The sequence below is a fragment of the Cucurbitaria berberidis genome (assembly GCF_010015615.1).
Source record: "Cucurbitaria berberidis CBS 394.84 unplaced genomic scaffold K460scaffold_1, whole genome shotgun sequence".
In the NCBI taxonomy this organism is placed as follows: domain Eukaryota; kingdom Fungi; phylum Ascomycota; class Dothideomycetes; order Pleosporales; family Cucurbitariaceae; genus Cucurbitaria; species Cucurbitaria berberidis.
Genome location: NW_024468935.1, coordinates 5,989,385 through 6,001,799, shown reverse-complemented (window position 1 = coordinate 6,001,799; position 12,415 = coordinate 5,989,385). Strand labels below are relative to the sequence as shown.

Sequence of the window (12,415 nt, the reverse complement as noted above, 5' to 3'; positions counted from 1 at the left end):
AGATCGATCTATAAAGTCACAGAACATCGGACAGAGTATTCGACAAAACTTCGGTCTTTCTCCCACATCCTAAATGCTTCAAAGATTCAGTTATGGGTATTTGATATTGGCGGCAGTTACTGTTATGGCCTCGGCGTAGACCCATCGTGCGACAACGTAACTTGGCAGATTCAGACGAATCTACGTGGAAATTAATCAAAATGGTCAGACGTTACTTCATCACCGCGGAATTTAATGCCCTGATGATCGAGATAGTACACAGACGGATGGGAACACCGAGAAGGCTTTAGCGGTCGTGTTCACTCTTTCATGCATTCCCTCAACCGCGCCTTCACCGTGATGTGCGCTAGAAGGCGCTAATGAAGCTCGTTCAAGCCGCCCGTTGTCACCTAATGGCTTTGCATACCCAAGCGCACTATGATACACCTCAGTGCTTGAAGCAGTGAATCCTCCATTGAATCATACTGCTTTAAAGCAAGCTTCATCTTGGCCCTTGCCATATTCGACCTATGAACGTGCCTGTACTAACTGTTGCTACGGCGGGCGTTGGCTACCGCCCTATAGGTGGGCCGTACCTTCCCCAGGTTGGGTCGCTTCTGCTTGTCTATACCTTCTAGCACCTACAAATCATAAGCTGGAATTTCCATGTTACGTCACCTGCGACCTTCACTCCTTCACCTGCTCGTTTGCTGTCCCTCAGTGTCATCTCCTCTCACAACCCCGGATTCTGCTGCACGATGTTGCATTCATTCATTCTCTTACACCGTTGATCTTCACCTCGACCGGTATATCCGGTTGTCAATCGCACTTTCAAATCAGGGCGCAATAAAGCGATTAGCGCAATTTTGACCGCCAACGAGCTCAGGTATAGCCGTAAAAGCTCATCATATCAGCAGTATTCAGCATCGCGGCTCTGACAACACTCTTTGAAAGCACCACCAAGTCTTACTGGCACTCAGTTCAGTAGCTCAATCCAAGAATACCAATCCTTACGATAAGAACTACGCATAATAGCGAACTCTCACCGTAGCGTTTGTGCGAAATACGGTGCTTGGATACCTGGTCAGCATGTTCTCCACGGTGTCATTCAAATCTTCGTTCGTGTTCTTGCTTATTCTCCTCTCGCTGGTCCACACTGGACTTGCAGACGAACCCCAGTATGTGGTAGCGATCATAGACGGACAGCGAATGCGAGTCCGAGACGACAGGAAGCCAGCTCTGTATACTGCAGATTATGGAGACTGCTTAGGCGAAAGCGCCATCAATGTCACGCGATTCGATGCCGCATACTACAAGGACAACATGACCATCATCTTCCACTTGGCCGGAGAGACGGCTCTCACGAATGAGACTATCATGATGTACATTGGAGTGTACGCATATGGCGAGAACCGGTTCGATCTAACCTTCAACCCTTGCAGTGCCAACATTGAGAGGTGTGTGTCACTCCGATCCTGTTGATTATGATTCTAATAGCTCAGCGCTTGCCCTGTCAAAGCCGGTACTCCGATTGAGGCGGCAGGAATCATTCCTATCAGCCAACACGACGTCGCTGGGATTCCTAAGCTTGCGTTGAGTATCCCCGATTTCGAGGGCGAAGCCATCCTCAGGCTATTCTCGAACTCAACGCAAACGGAGATTGGTTGTTTTACCGCTCAGATTACTAATGGCAACACGTTTCAGCAGAAGGTCGCCGTAGGTTCTGTCTTGGGCGCATTTACATTTGTTGCCGCTCTTTCGTCTTTTGCTACCGCAATCTACGGGGAAGATATTGCCGTTATACGCAAACACTACGCCCACTCGCTTTCGTTTCAAGTTGTCTTCGCTGTGTGGCACCACATCTTCTATAGTGGAGCCCTGTCCATGAATTGGCCGAGTGTCTTGGTTGCGTTCTGGAACAATTACGCCTGGGCCGGTGGCATGATATACTCCGAAAGCATGCAGAACTCGATCAATGACTTCGTCGGGGTAAACAAAGGCAACATTTCTCACGTTGGCGCTGCAGGAACTGGTGTGAGCAATCCAAGTCTCGGAGGTGGATATGACATCCATCAGATTTACAAACGAGGCATTCTTTCGAAAGACCTGAGTATCCAAAATAGGGTATCGAAACGACACCTCGTCGACACCACCAGCGGCTTCAAATATGATGGGCAGCCTGTTAAGCCTGGGCTTCCTCTACCAGGGAACTATTCTGGGTTTGCTGGAACGCTTTCTCAGGAGCGCATCCCCGCGAGCAACGCATTCATGACCGGTTTGCTCTGGTTTCTAGCCTTGTTAGCTGGCATTGCCGTCGCCATAGTCGTACTCAGGGTTTCTCTGGAAGGGTTGAGCAGGACACAACTCATCAAGCAGAATCACCTCGCTCTCTTCAAGGCTTATTATCTTGGCTATACGGCGGCCGCTCTTCTCCGTACGCTCTTTATTGGATTCTTCATGATGACGTTCCTCGCCATGTTCCACATCTCATATCTCGCCACCCTTGGGCCAGTCGCCGTTGCTTGTGTGGTCCTCATCGGCATGGTCTTTGGTCTAGGGGCTGTTGGTGGTATGGCCTGCTACTATAGGATGACGGGAACGAAATCGATGCATGGCGATGAAGGGTATATCAGACATTTCGGCTGGCTTACCTCACGATACCGTAGGACGCGCTGGTGGTTCTTCGTCTTATGGATTGTCTACGACTTTGTCCGGGCTTGCCTACTTGCGGGGCTTTCCAGTCGGCCCACCATCCAGGTCTTCGGTCTCCTTGCAGTGGAGTTCATTGCATTCGTGAGCGTGATCTTCTTACGCCCATTCGAGAGCCAGCGTTTGAATGTCGTCGTCATTTACTTCCTCGGGTTCAGCAAGTTGGCCACTGTTGCTCTATCTGCGACATTCAACACGCGATTCAACCTTCCTCGTATTCCCGCTACTGTGATTGGACTCATCATCATTGTTATCCAAGGGCTCTTGACGATCGTGGTGATGATAGCCATCGTCATAGGGGCGATTACAAGCTACATGTCCGTCATGCGGAATCGGGAAGAGATCAAACCGGCGCAATGGAACTCAATTCGCGAGAAGTATTTCGAGAATATGGACTTCAGGGCACAAGATATTCCACGACCACGACCAGCTCCTGTGGAGTCGATACCTGAGGTGACTAATGGTCCGTACTTCAACGTCAGGCATGTGAAGCGGATGGCCAAAGTTGAGGATGAGGATGCCGAGTTCATGGAGGAGATATACAACAATCCTTCCGTTTCCCAGCTTTCTTTATGGGGCCATAACCGCCCTGGATTTGCTGACTTGCCATCTCCGCGTGGCAGGGCAGCGAGCATTCAGTCAACGACGTCGCATTCAAGTCTGCCGAAGGCTGCTCGCCTCCATCGCGCGAGCTGGAGCTCACAGAGCTATGGCGGCTCGCAGCGTCCGGGACGCGTCAGGACCGTAAGCAACACCATGTCTACACCTAGCAGGCCGAATCGCCCTTCCACTCGAAGCCGGCCTCGCCAATATACTCAACTTGGGAGCCTCGAAGATCTTGACAGAGAACCTAGTCCTCGTCACGCCGCCGCGAGCCAGTCCAGCACTCCGACAATTTCTCCCGCTTCGCGATCTTCTCGTGATACTGCAATGGCGAGTTCAGGGGCACGGGCCGTAAGCAGATTGGCCTCTAGGTCACGGTCGAGCTCGAGGCCGAATCTAGTGACGAGAATCAGCGAGGAGATACCTCCGTTGCCAGAAAACAGTGGTGAGAGAGAGACAACAAAGCGACAGCGTGCTAGTGGTATAACGAAAGCCATGCGACAGTAGCAGCAACCTGGTACTAGAGAACATCCTCACCTAACAGCTTTCGATCAGCTTAACAAAGTAACGATACAACGACGGATGAACAATCAGGGCAACCCCCTCGCCCGCGCATTGCACTTCCATAGCACACACATTGGCGTATTGGGCATCTCTTCGATGCAATTCATGATCAGCAACTCTGGGCAGTATCCATCTCTCATTGCTCGAGGGGTCCCTTCTTTTACTACAGCAGCAACAGATGCAGTGTCATACTGCAACGAGATGATTGAGGCGCTTGGTTTATGCTGTTAGTATAGGCTATTACAAATGTGCATAGATAGCGGATATCGCATAATGAAGGCAATGATAGTGAAACAATAAACGACATGTAAACAATGATACTGTGCCAGGACTGGAAATTGGATAATTCCCATTGTTGAAATGCCATACTTGCTGGTGCGGAAATAAATTACGGCCCACTGCGCTAATCACGCATGCTGCCGGATCCTCGTTGAAATCGGCCCGTTGTTGTAGGCATTCCAAGGTTCGTTCAGGGCACTAACGAAGTTCTCAACACCAGCGCTAACTCAACGGTGCGCAAAGACAAGGGACATGAAACTCTTCAATAGCCCCAAGCTCTAAAAAGCCCCAAACTCCGAGATTTCACCCCAGTATGTTGTCCTAGAACCTTTGTTATGACAGCATAGGCTATATGCATCAACAAAGCAGTGAGACATTGACGAAAAGGCTGCCTTGTTTCTCTTCTTCCAGGGTTCTGGTTTTGCATCCCTGCGATGCTGTCTGTGGCGTCACCTCAACAACGAAGCGAAATGCTGGATTGCAGGATGTGCTGACTGAGCCACCACTACGTCACCGGCGAAAACTGTTTCAGGATATTTACGAGGTCGGCTTTGATAGCCGCTGCAAGCTTTGAGCCAAGCGGAGGCGAGAGGAGACATGATGGTGAGAAAGAGGAGAAGGAGGGGCGCGGTGCGCCATGGTTGGTACGATAACACTGAAGATTTGCAGCAGATGCGTAACGTCCAGTAGCTGCCGCATGTGCAATGAAGACTAATATGCGGTTATCACTCTGGAAAATCTACTTTGGTCTCGACATCACGATCGTGAGCCACAGCTCGTGTCCATCTTTGCTGCATGGGGATGGTCGATGACGTTGGCAGGGTGAAAAGCTGTCGGGAGCTGTGGCGCATGACCCACCTTTGACGCCAGGCCAGGATGCCGCCTGCAATGCATTGCCTCTTTGGGCCATGCGTGGACAATCGCTGCCGTTTCAGGCCGCCTTGTAACGTCAGAGAAAAAGAGCAGGTTTGTTTGCGGTCATGGGGAAGGATCGAGTTTGTGGAAATTTGCATGCAGGGCGTGTGCTTTGCCCGCGAGATGAGGTGAGGGAGCATGGCACGGGCCTGACGTCATGTGTAATATCAACCAAGGACGCCGTTGGCTTATAAGTGACGGATAGCCGCCCTGTGGTACATTCCTCACAATAACAAACCACCTTCAATACACCACCAGCTTCCCTCGAGCCACACACCCTACCTCCTTCAACACACACACAAACATCACCACCACCGAAACCTACCACTTCACAACACCGCAAACATGGGCGCCGTAGTATCATGCATTCAGGGAATAGTATGTCTCCTCCCTTCGCGACCACTACCTGCTCCAAACGCATACTAACTGTTGTCTTAGTTCCGAACGATCGGCAACTGCATCATGGCCATTATTAATGCCATCGCCGCCGGTCTCAAGGCCATCATCAACGCCATTGTCTCGCTCTTCGGCATCATCATCAGCTGCCTGACCTGCGGACGCGGTGGCGGCCGTCGGCGCCACACGACGACGCACACGAGTAGAGTCTAGTAGCTCCCGTCTCTGACCTACCACACTGACGCGAGGCGTCAGCGCGGAAACTGAGACGGGACCTCGGCATCTAGTTCTTGGAGCGCAAGCAACTGAGGATAGAGCGACGTAAAGACGATACCCCGAGTGGACTGCATTTGCAGATACGATGAGCATGGCGGAGTTTGTTTTCCTTTGTACGATACGCATGCGCGCGGTGGTTCATGGTAGCCGATTATGATGGGTTTTCCTGGATACCGCGAGGGTGGAAGATGCATTCTTGATCACGACCCGCGCATAGATACCCCAACTTTTGAATGGATCAACCTTAATACGCAACATTTTGCCTTCCCCTTGTGACAGTTGAGCACGACAAACTTGCGTTCAATATTCCCTGCTTTCGCCGTCAGCGGGAGTTCCTGAAGTGATAATATTGGCTGAAAATTTACATTCCAGGATATCTCAGTATCCCAAGCTAATCGTACAGCGCTCCTCTTACGCTTTTTATTCCCTCGAGCTCACACCGCTCTCGAGTCATATTGACGCTCCACGCAAACCGAATGTACCCTTTGCCTTTACACATAGATCCCCTCTCATGCTTTCCAAGGTCCCCACGATCTCGTTAACCGTTTCCATCCCCGGCTCCTCCCGCTTCGTCATGTCCTTCCTCGGCGACAGCCAACTCAACCAACTCGTCGTGGGTTCTGCCTCTGGCTCCGGTGGAGGTTCGGTTTGTGGCAAATCGGGTTTCGAGAACTTTGCGCGAAGAACATAGAAGTCGAGGCTGTAGGTCGGCTTCGCGTACGTTACGCTGAGGGAGGTTGGGCGGTGCATGGCCTCTGCAGTGGTACGGTTAGCATAGCTTCGTCGAGGTCGTCGCAGCGAAGATCCGGTCTGCAGTTGGATCCAGGAAGAGAATTAACTTCATTATTGAGGGATATGTACATACCCAGAGCGCCCTCAGGTCCTCTAACCATCCTCGACATGACCTCCTCGAAGACGGTCGCTATAGCCCCTCCATGCGCAACACCCGGCCACCCACTCAGTCCAGCTCCAAGCCACACCACAGCAACCATTTCCTTCGTCTCTGCATTCCAGAACGCTCGTTGTACACCCAAACCCCTCGTGCCGCTCATAGCTTCCAGAACACCCCCCTTACCATCTCCATCCTTGCCCAAATCTATGTCGAGTTCAAGCCAGTCTTTGTACGCTGATATCTTCCTCCCTCCCCCTCCCCCTCCGCCTTTCGCCAAACCAGGCCCTGATCTGAGAGCAGTGTCAGACTGAAGGTTGTATGACTGGCTTCGGAGGGATTTCACGACTTCGAGGTCATCGATATCTTGGTTCAGCGAGTCGAGTATCAATTTGTCTTCGCGCGATCCTGGGATAGGGAGGCCCAGAGGCGCGGCAAAGTGGCGCGCGCCAAGACCAGTGGTAATTCCAAGGGCGAGGATGCTGGCGTACCATAGGTAAGACCACCGGATGCCTGATTGGAGAATGGGGTTTGGCGGGGAGGTATGCGCGCTGCGCGATCGGATGCATTGGTGGTTGGCCCGTGGCAATATTCTGAAAGGGGCCCGGTGGAGGAGGAGACGTGTGTGTGACATGGCCGCGATGAATCGCTCGCTCAGAGGTAGCGGTTATGCGAAGGCATGGAAGAAACGAGGGTATGCGATAGCTGTGAAGCTTGGAGCTCTTCCCCGAGGCACGATACTAGCGGCTTGGCAATGGGCGGTATCTTAGATTGGATCATTTACAATCATTGCTGGTACAAGATCTTGGTGCATACGACTGATGACACTTCACAGTCATGACGTCCTGCTTCCCAAATATTCACGATTGCTCCACATCCCCTAATCTATTCGGATGCGGATCTTCAACATGCAGAACGTCCAACTCTCCAACCTTGACATCTTGAAACATTCGAACCTGTCCCAATCATATCATTAGCTCGAGTGCTTTTCATTCTCCCGAGATGATTCATTGCTTACATTCACACCTAGCAGATCCGGTGGTGCTTCCCCAAACTGCTCCATCCGCGGATCAAAGAAGACAGAACTTCCACACCGTCCGCAGAACTTGTGCAGACTCCTCTTGATGCCGAAAGAGTAGCTTTTCAGCTGTTCCTCCCCACTTGTCATGTGTAGCTGGGACCTTTCGGGATAGACAAGCAGGTAGCCATTGCGACTACAGATACTACAGTTGCAGGATACGACCTTCCATTGGGGGAGAGGCGGGGACAGGAGCACGGAGTATTGCACAGTACCACAGTGACAGCTTGCGGGATAAGTTTGGCAGTTGTTTGGGTCGAAGGCTGGCAAAGAGGGTTTCGTTCTCTCCGGAGCGTCGCTCATGGTTGGGATGATGTGGTTGTAAGTGGTGCGAAGGCGGGGTCGTGAGGTTTGAGGTAAGTTACTCGACCACATCACTTGCTACATATAATTACTCTGCTATGGCTGATGTCAGAGCTAACTGGTTCAACAACGGAAGTTACAATTCTGCCATTCCAGCAGAAAATGGTAGCGTTCTCGGCGACATTACAGAAGTCTCCGTTTACATCCGATGACTGAGTGTATCAATGTCTCCGTCTATTTGCGTAAGATCGATGAAGAGTATCTAACCCCGGCCTAACAAATCGACGGTAACTCATGCTACTTATCATCGTCACGAAGGATACAAGATCGACTCACTTCGATTCACCAAAAATATCCACCGAGAAACTGCACCACCTCTTACCGTACGCTTCTCCAGCAAAACATGAGATCCTGTGTCCTACTCCCAATCAGTTCCACTCTACATCCATCCTCGGCATCGATCCGGATCTCGTTTCACATAGCAATATATCTCGTGCTCTCCTAGACATGGACCACCAAGCCGCTGCACGACAAGCCCCCATCAGCAGCATAACATAACATAATCGCACACAAACACCCACCTACGCATGTTCCACCACTTTGGCCAACGCCAGCTGACGCCAAACGGGCGCCAGCCCTCGAGAGCACAGTCGGTCCCAGCGATCCTGCGCCCTGGCTACACAAACGATCCCGTGTCACTTGCAACGCACGCCTTGGGAATCAGTCGTACCAGGCTTTGGGATCAGTGACACCAGACTGGAACCGCTGTCTCACCATGCTGAACGGGCTTCTGGTATCACGCCTGGACCGGGTCCGCCGATTGGTGTCTCAGTTCGGAGACGCCAAGGGGGGTGGTTGGGCTTGAGGAAGCTTTGGTGGTGGTGTGATCCGGGAGCCTGGGTACGTGTGGTGGTACTGAGGGTCATGTTGGCGTGCGATGGCAATGCGCTTCTAACCGCTCGGTAGTTATCTGTAGCCAAGTCTGGGCCAAAGGGGGCTCGTGTGGATTGCTGGATACGGGGCCTTTCAGGGTAGAGGGAGTACAAGCCGGCAAAAGGGGCTATCAGGTTGTTTAGATCTCAGTGCTGCACGGTTGTAGGAATGGAATAGCAGGGTGAAAGGAAGCCTGATCACTCCCTTTCTTAATCTCAGGGGTCATTGCTCAAACGCATGCCAGATCATCGAATCGTGAAGCATTGAGAAAGTCCATATTGCTCTTGACGTTACGAGTCGCTCGTCTATGGAAGTAAAGCGCCGTCAATAACTTCTACCATATTATTACAAGCCGCAATTAGATGCTTCCTCTTGTGTCATGTTCCCAAAAGACCGCTGGTCCTATTCCATGTCCTTTTAATGCCCACGAGTTGCTGATCCTGAATAGCCCATGATGGATGCACTTAGAGCTGCCATGTCACTGCTTTCGTCCTTTCCTTGTCTTAAATATCTGAAAAGACCTCAAAATCAGACTTCCTTGAGTAGTGTTGAGACCTCGTCACAAATGATAGTTACCAAGAGCTCTAGATGAGCTTTACAACTTCTTCTCTCTCATTCCAATTGAACACGCACTTGAGCTCACTCATCTATATATATTTCTGCACATCTCTATGATGCTATGTCATATGGTATGCATAGGAGAGAGTGCATCGTCTTGTTCTTCCCATTTCAAGCTACTAGCATTCGAGCAGTTGTTGCACGAAGTTAGAAACACATCTCATAAACATTTCGAATTAGATTCAAGGATAAGGATGATATTTCTCATGCCTGAGGGTAGCCTAGACATCTCGCCATTGCGATAAAGGAGTGTATATCTTACGATGTGAAGGGAAGTAATATTTCGGATTTACTTTTGATGGCTGCGTAGAATCTATGAGACAAGTGAACAAGGATCTCTGAAAGTTAGACCTGACTGAGCCTGTGAGAGGGATCAAGGGCAACAATGATTATCATATGTGAACTATGATAAAGAGGTTCGATGATATGATGGGCATTCAACATGTATTATCTCTAGAAGATTGGGATGTGTACAAGCCAGCCAGCCGCTCCGCCGAGCGAACGAGCTACTTGCACCTTATGGCAAAGTGAAGGCCTAGGACGCTGCATTGATTTACTAATGTATATTCTACTAGTTACCCACTGTGCGAAGGGTAACACGTGGATATTTAATGATAAAAGAAGCAGCTGTGAAGAGCTGACCAGCGTTCCGGACACGCATGTTGTAAGCCTATGAAGCCACCGCGACTGGCTATGATCACCCAAGTGTCCCGAATCCTGCGCTAAGCTCACCCACACGCGATGCGCTCTGAGATGTACAATTCAAAGGTCGGGCGACAATCACAGCCTGCGAGGACCATGTAGACATGCGGTCAGAAGACGCAAATAGTGGGAAGGTGCTTCGACATCGGCATGCGCGTGTCAACGACGAATGGGTATCGCTCTGTGATGATGTCAAGCAATCTCATCCTATTTCCCTATTCCCTCAAAAGCAAAACTCGTCCAGATGCGACGTGATGCGTTGTTATACTGACGTTGTCTCGCTCAGATGCAACTGTAACATGGCGCCAGCCAGTATAGGAAGCTCACTCGGTTCCCCAATATTGTCCAGAAAGCATGTACAGGGACGAATTCCTGCTGGTCATTGCAAGACATGTAAGAGCTTATTGAAGCAGTCAATGTTGGCAGGAATATCTTGGCCGACAGGTCATTTTCACCTGGAGAGGAAAGAGCAAGTTGTCGGGGGTGTGTTGCTCGTATATGGTACTAAGATGTAAGCTGAGTGCACACCGGTTCGGTCGGGCGTAAAAGCAGGAAGGAGTATGTTGGTGTAGGGCGTAAGGCTATTAGGATTCATCAGATACGAAGCTGCTCAGTGCTCAGTGCTCGGTACTCGGGGCAAACGCGCAAAGTAGATCTGATAGTGAGCTGAGCAGGAGCGAGAGTGAGCTGCATCGCTGCTCCTGTGAGTCTGAGCGACGAGTCAGCGAGAGGAAAGAAGATTACCTACCACGGCGGCTACGTTTTGTTACTCACTTGCGGCACAGTCAATGCTAGCTCATGATAGTAACGGACCTCAACAATGAAGGATGGACTCCAAAAATGGCATATCCAACGATGAAGTCCATTCGTGAGCTAGCGACTGACGAATATTGGAACCTCTCTAGTGTGCGCGTCAGAACGCCCTGCAGCACTCCACAAGTCTTTGCCGCCCTTGGCAGCCTCTGAACGATGCCCGACGATCGATGTGAAGCTGCCTTAATCCAACAGCCACCTTCATGACAAGCACACCAAGAGCACACCAAGGGCACACCAAGGTAGCTAGAGCAAAAGGGCCCTACTGGTATAGCGCTAGAAAAATCTACATCACGGCTTATGTCAGACGGCTATGCTGGTGATAGCGAAGGTGCTTATAGCGCGAGACTGATGCACGTGGAAAGTAAGCTGCAGTAAGCACCCAGCTGCGGCATTGGAAGCCGTAGTTGGAACTTCTCGCTGGCCAACGGTAGAAATACATGCTCGCGTGATAGTGAAGGGATTAATTCCGTGAGATCTAATTCGAGTAGAAAAATAGACAGTGTCTAATAATCAATTACTTGATCGGTAACGGTCAGCGCGTTGTGTGCTCCTGTAGGCTGAAAGGTACTGGCGAATGCGAGCTGAGGGTTTGAAGAGATGCCCCGAACTCCGAAACGACCGGAAAGGAGTCTAGAAGGCTGTAGGCGGAGGGAGCGAATTGGAGAAGAAGTAAAAAGTAAATATAGCTGATTGGATTATTTCGATTACTGCAGGAGGGTTGGGTGTGCTGTAGTGCTAAGGCCCCCCATGACCTGATTTCTCGCAGTGCAGCACCGTGTAAGCAACAGCTACTTGGTGTGTGATCGAGAGCACCCGCTGTTGGGGAGTGGTGTAATGGTTTGAGGACCTTTACCTGTAGTCGATAGTTGCCTAGAATATTTCTCCGGATCTTGAAGTGACAACAGCAATGGAAAGCGAGAAGGTCGACTGTGGTGATGCCCAGCTAGAGACAGTGCAAATAAGTGTGTGAGTGGAGGCAACAAGTTGGTGCATCTGAAGGACTTTGTGACCTCGATATGTTCTCTTCTATTGGCGGAGTTTTGCATGATGGAGCGCATCCAACACGTATAGGATCAAGACAGCCGAGAAGGATCAAGTAGTCATGCCCTCAGCGAGCGGCAAAGAGGCGAATGGCACACCTAGGGGCGAATAGCATTCGCTACCCGTACATCCATCGTTCACAGAAACGGTGAGCGCCTGCACATCCAGATGCCTTTCTGAGTGCAGCTTATCTTGTGCCCTCGGGGATCGGGGAGGAAGCGCGCGCACAGTGGAGAGTCATGAATGGATGCCGGGTGGATTTGCTCTTCCAGACTTCGCACTGACTAGGGACTCCCCTCCTGAGTGCAGCAGCT

At 50.9% G+C, this 12,415-nt stretch overlaps 4 protein-coding genes across 4 annotated transcripts; 2 read left to right on the top strand and 2 right to left on the bottom strand.

Moving 5' to 3' along the window:
- Positions 1-1,068: 1,068 nt before the first annotated feature.
- On the top strand, positions 1,069-3,798 carry K460DRAFT_391967 (TRP-domain-containing protein; the record flags this gene model as incomplete). The annotated part of the gene is made up of 2 exons (XM_040935858.1): positions 1,069-1,436; positions 1,482-3,798. The coding sequence occupies 2 exons, from the start codon at positions 1,069-1,071 to the stop codon at positions 3,796-3,798; spliced, it is 2,685 nt and encodes an 894-aa protein (XP_040794311.1).
- Positions 3,799-5,205: 1,407 nt separating this feature from the next.
- K460DRAFT_413270 (uncharacterized protein) lies at positions 5,206-5,658 on the top strand (the record flags this gene model as incomplete). Its single annotated transcript, XM_040937597.1, has 2 exons — positions 5,206-5,427; positions 5,488-5,658. Exons 1-2 carry the CDS (start codon positions 5,395-5,397, stop codon positions 5,656-5,658), a joined length of 204 nt encoding a protein of 67 aa, XP_040794310.1. The 5' UTR covers positions 5,206-5,394.
- A 370-nt stretch (positions 5,659-6,028) lies between these two features.
- On the bottom strand, positions 6,029-7,285 carry K460DRAFT_362494 (uncharacterized protein). Its single transcript, XM_040932651.1, has 2 exons — positions 6,587-7,285; positions 6,029-6,476 (listed from the first exon to the last, which is right to left on the bottom strand). Exons 1-2 carry the CDS (start codon positions 7,242-7,244, stop codon positions 6,172-6,174), a joined length of 963 nt encoding a protein of 320 aa, XP_040794309.1. The 5' UTR covers positions 7,245-7,285; the 3' UTR covers positions 6,029-6,171.
- Positions 7,286-7,679: 394 nt separating this feature from the next.
- Positions 7,680-7,931, bottom strand: K460DRAFT_266362 (uncharacterized protein; the record flags this gene model as incomplete). The annotated part of the gene is made up of 1 exon (XM_040927507.1): positions 7,680-7,931. A coding segment is annotated over one exon (252 nt), but the record flags the coding sequence as incomplete, so codon positions are not given.
- Positions 7,932-12,415: the final 4,484 nt, after the last annotated feature.

Excerpts from the sequence above, each read along its gene's own strand:
- K460DRAFT_362494 (XM_040932651.1), bottom strand. The coding sequence starts at position 7,244 with ATGTCACACACACGTCTCCTCCTCCACCGGGCCCCTTTCAGAATATTG. Across the intron at positions 6,477-6,586 it reads AGGACCTGAGGGCGCTCTGG|AGGCCATGCACCGCCCAACC; the intron begins GTATGTACATAT and ends GTACCACTGCAG.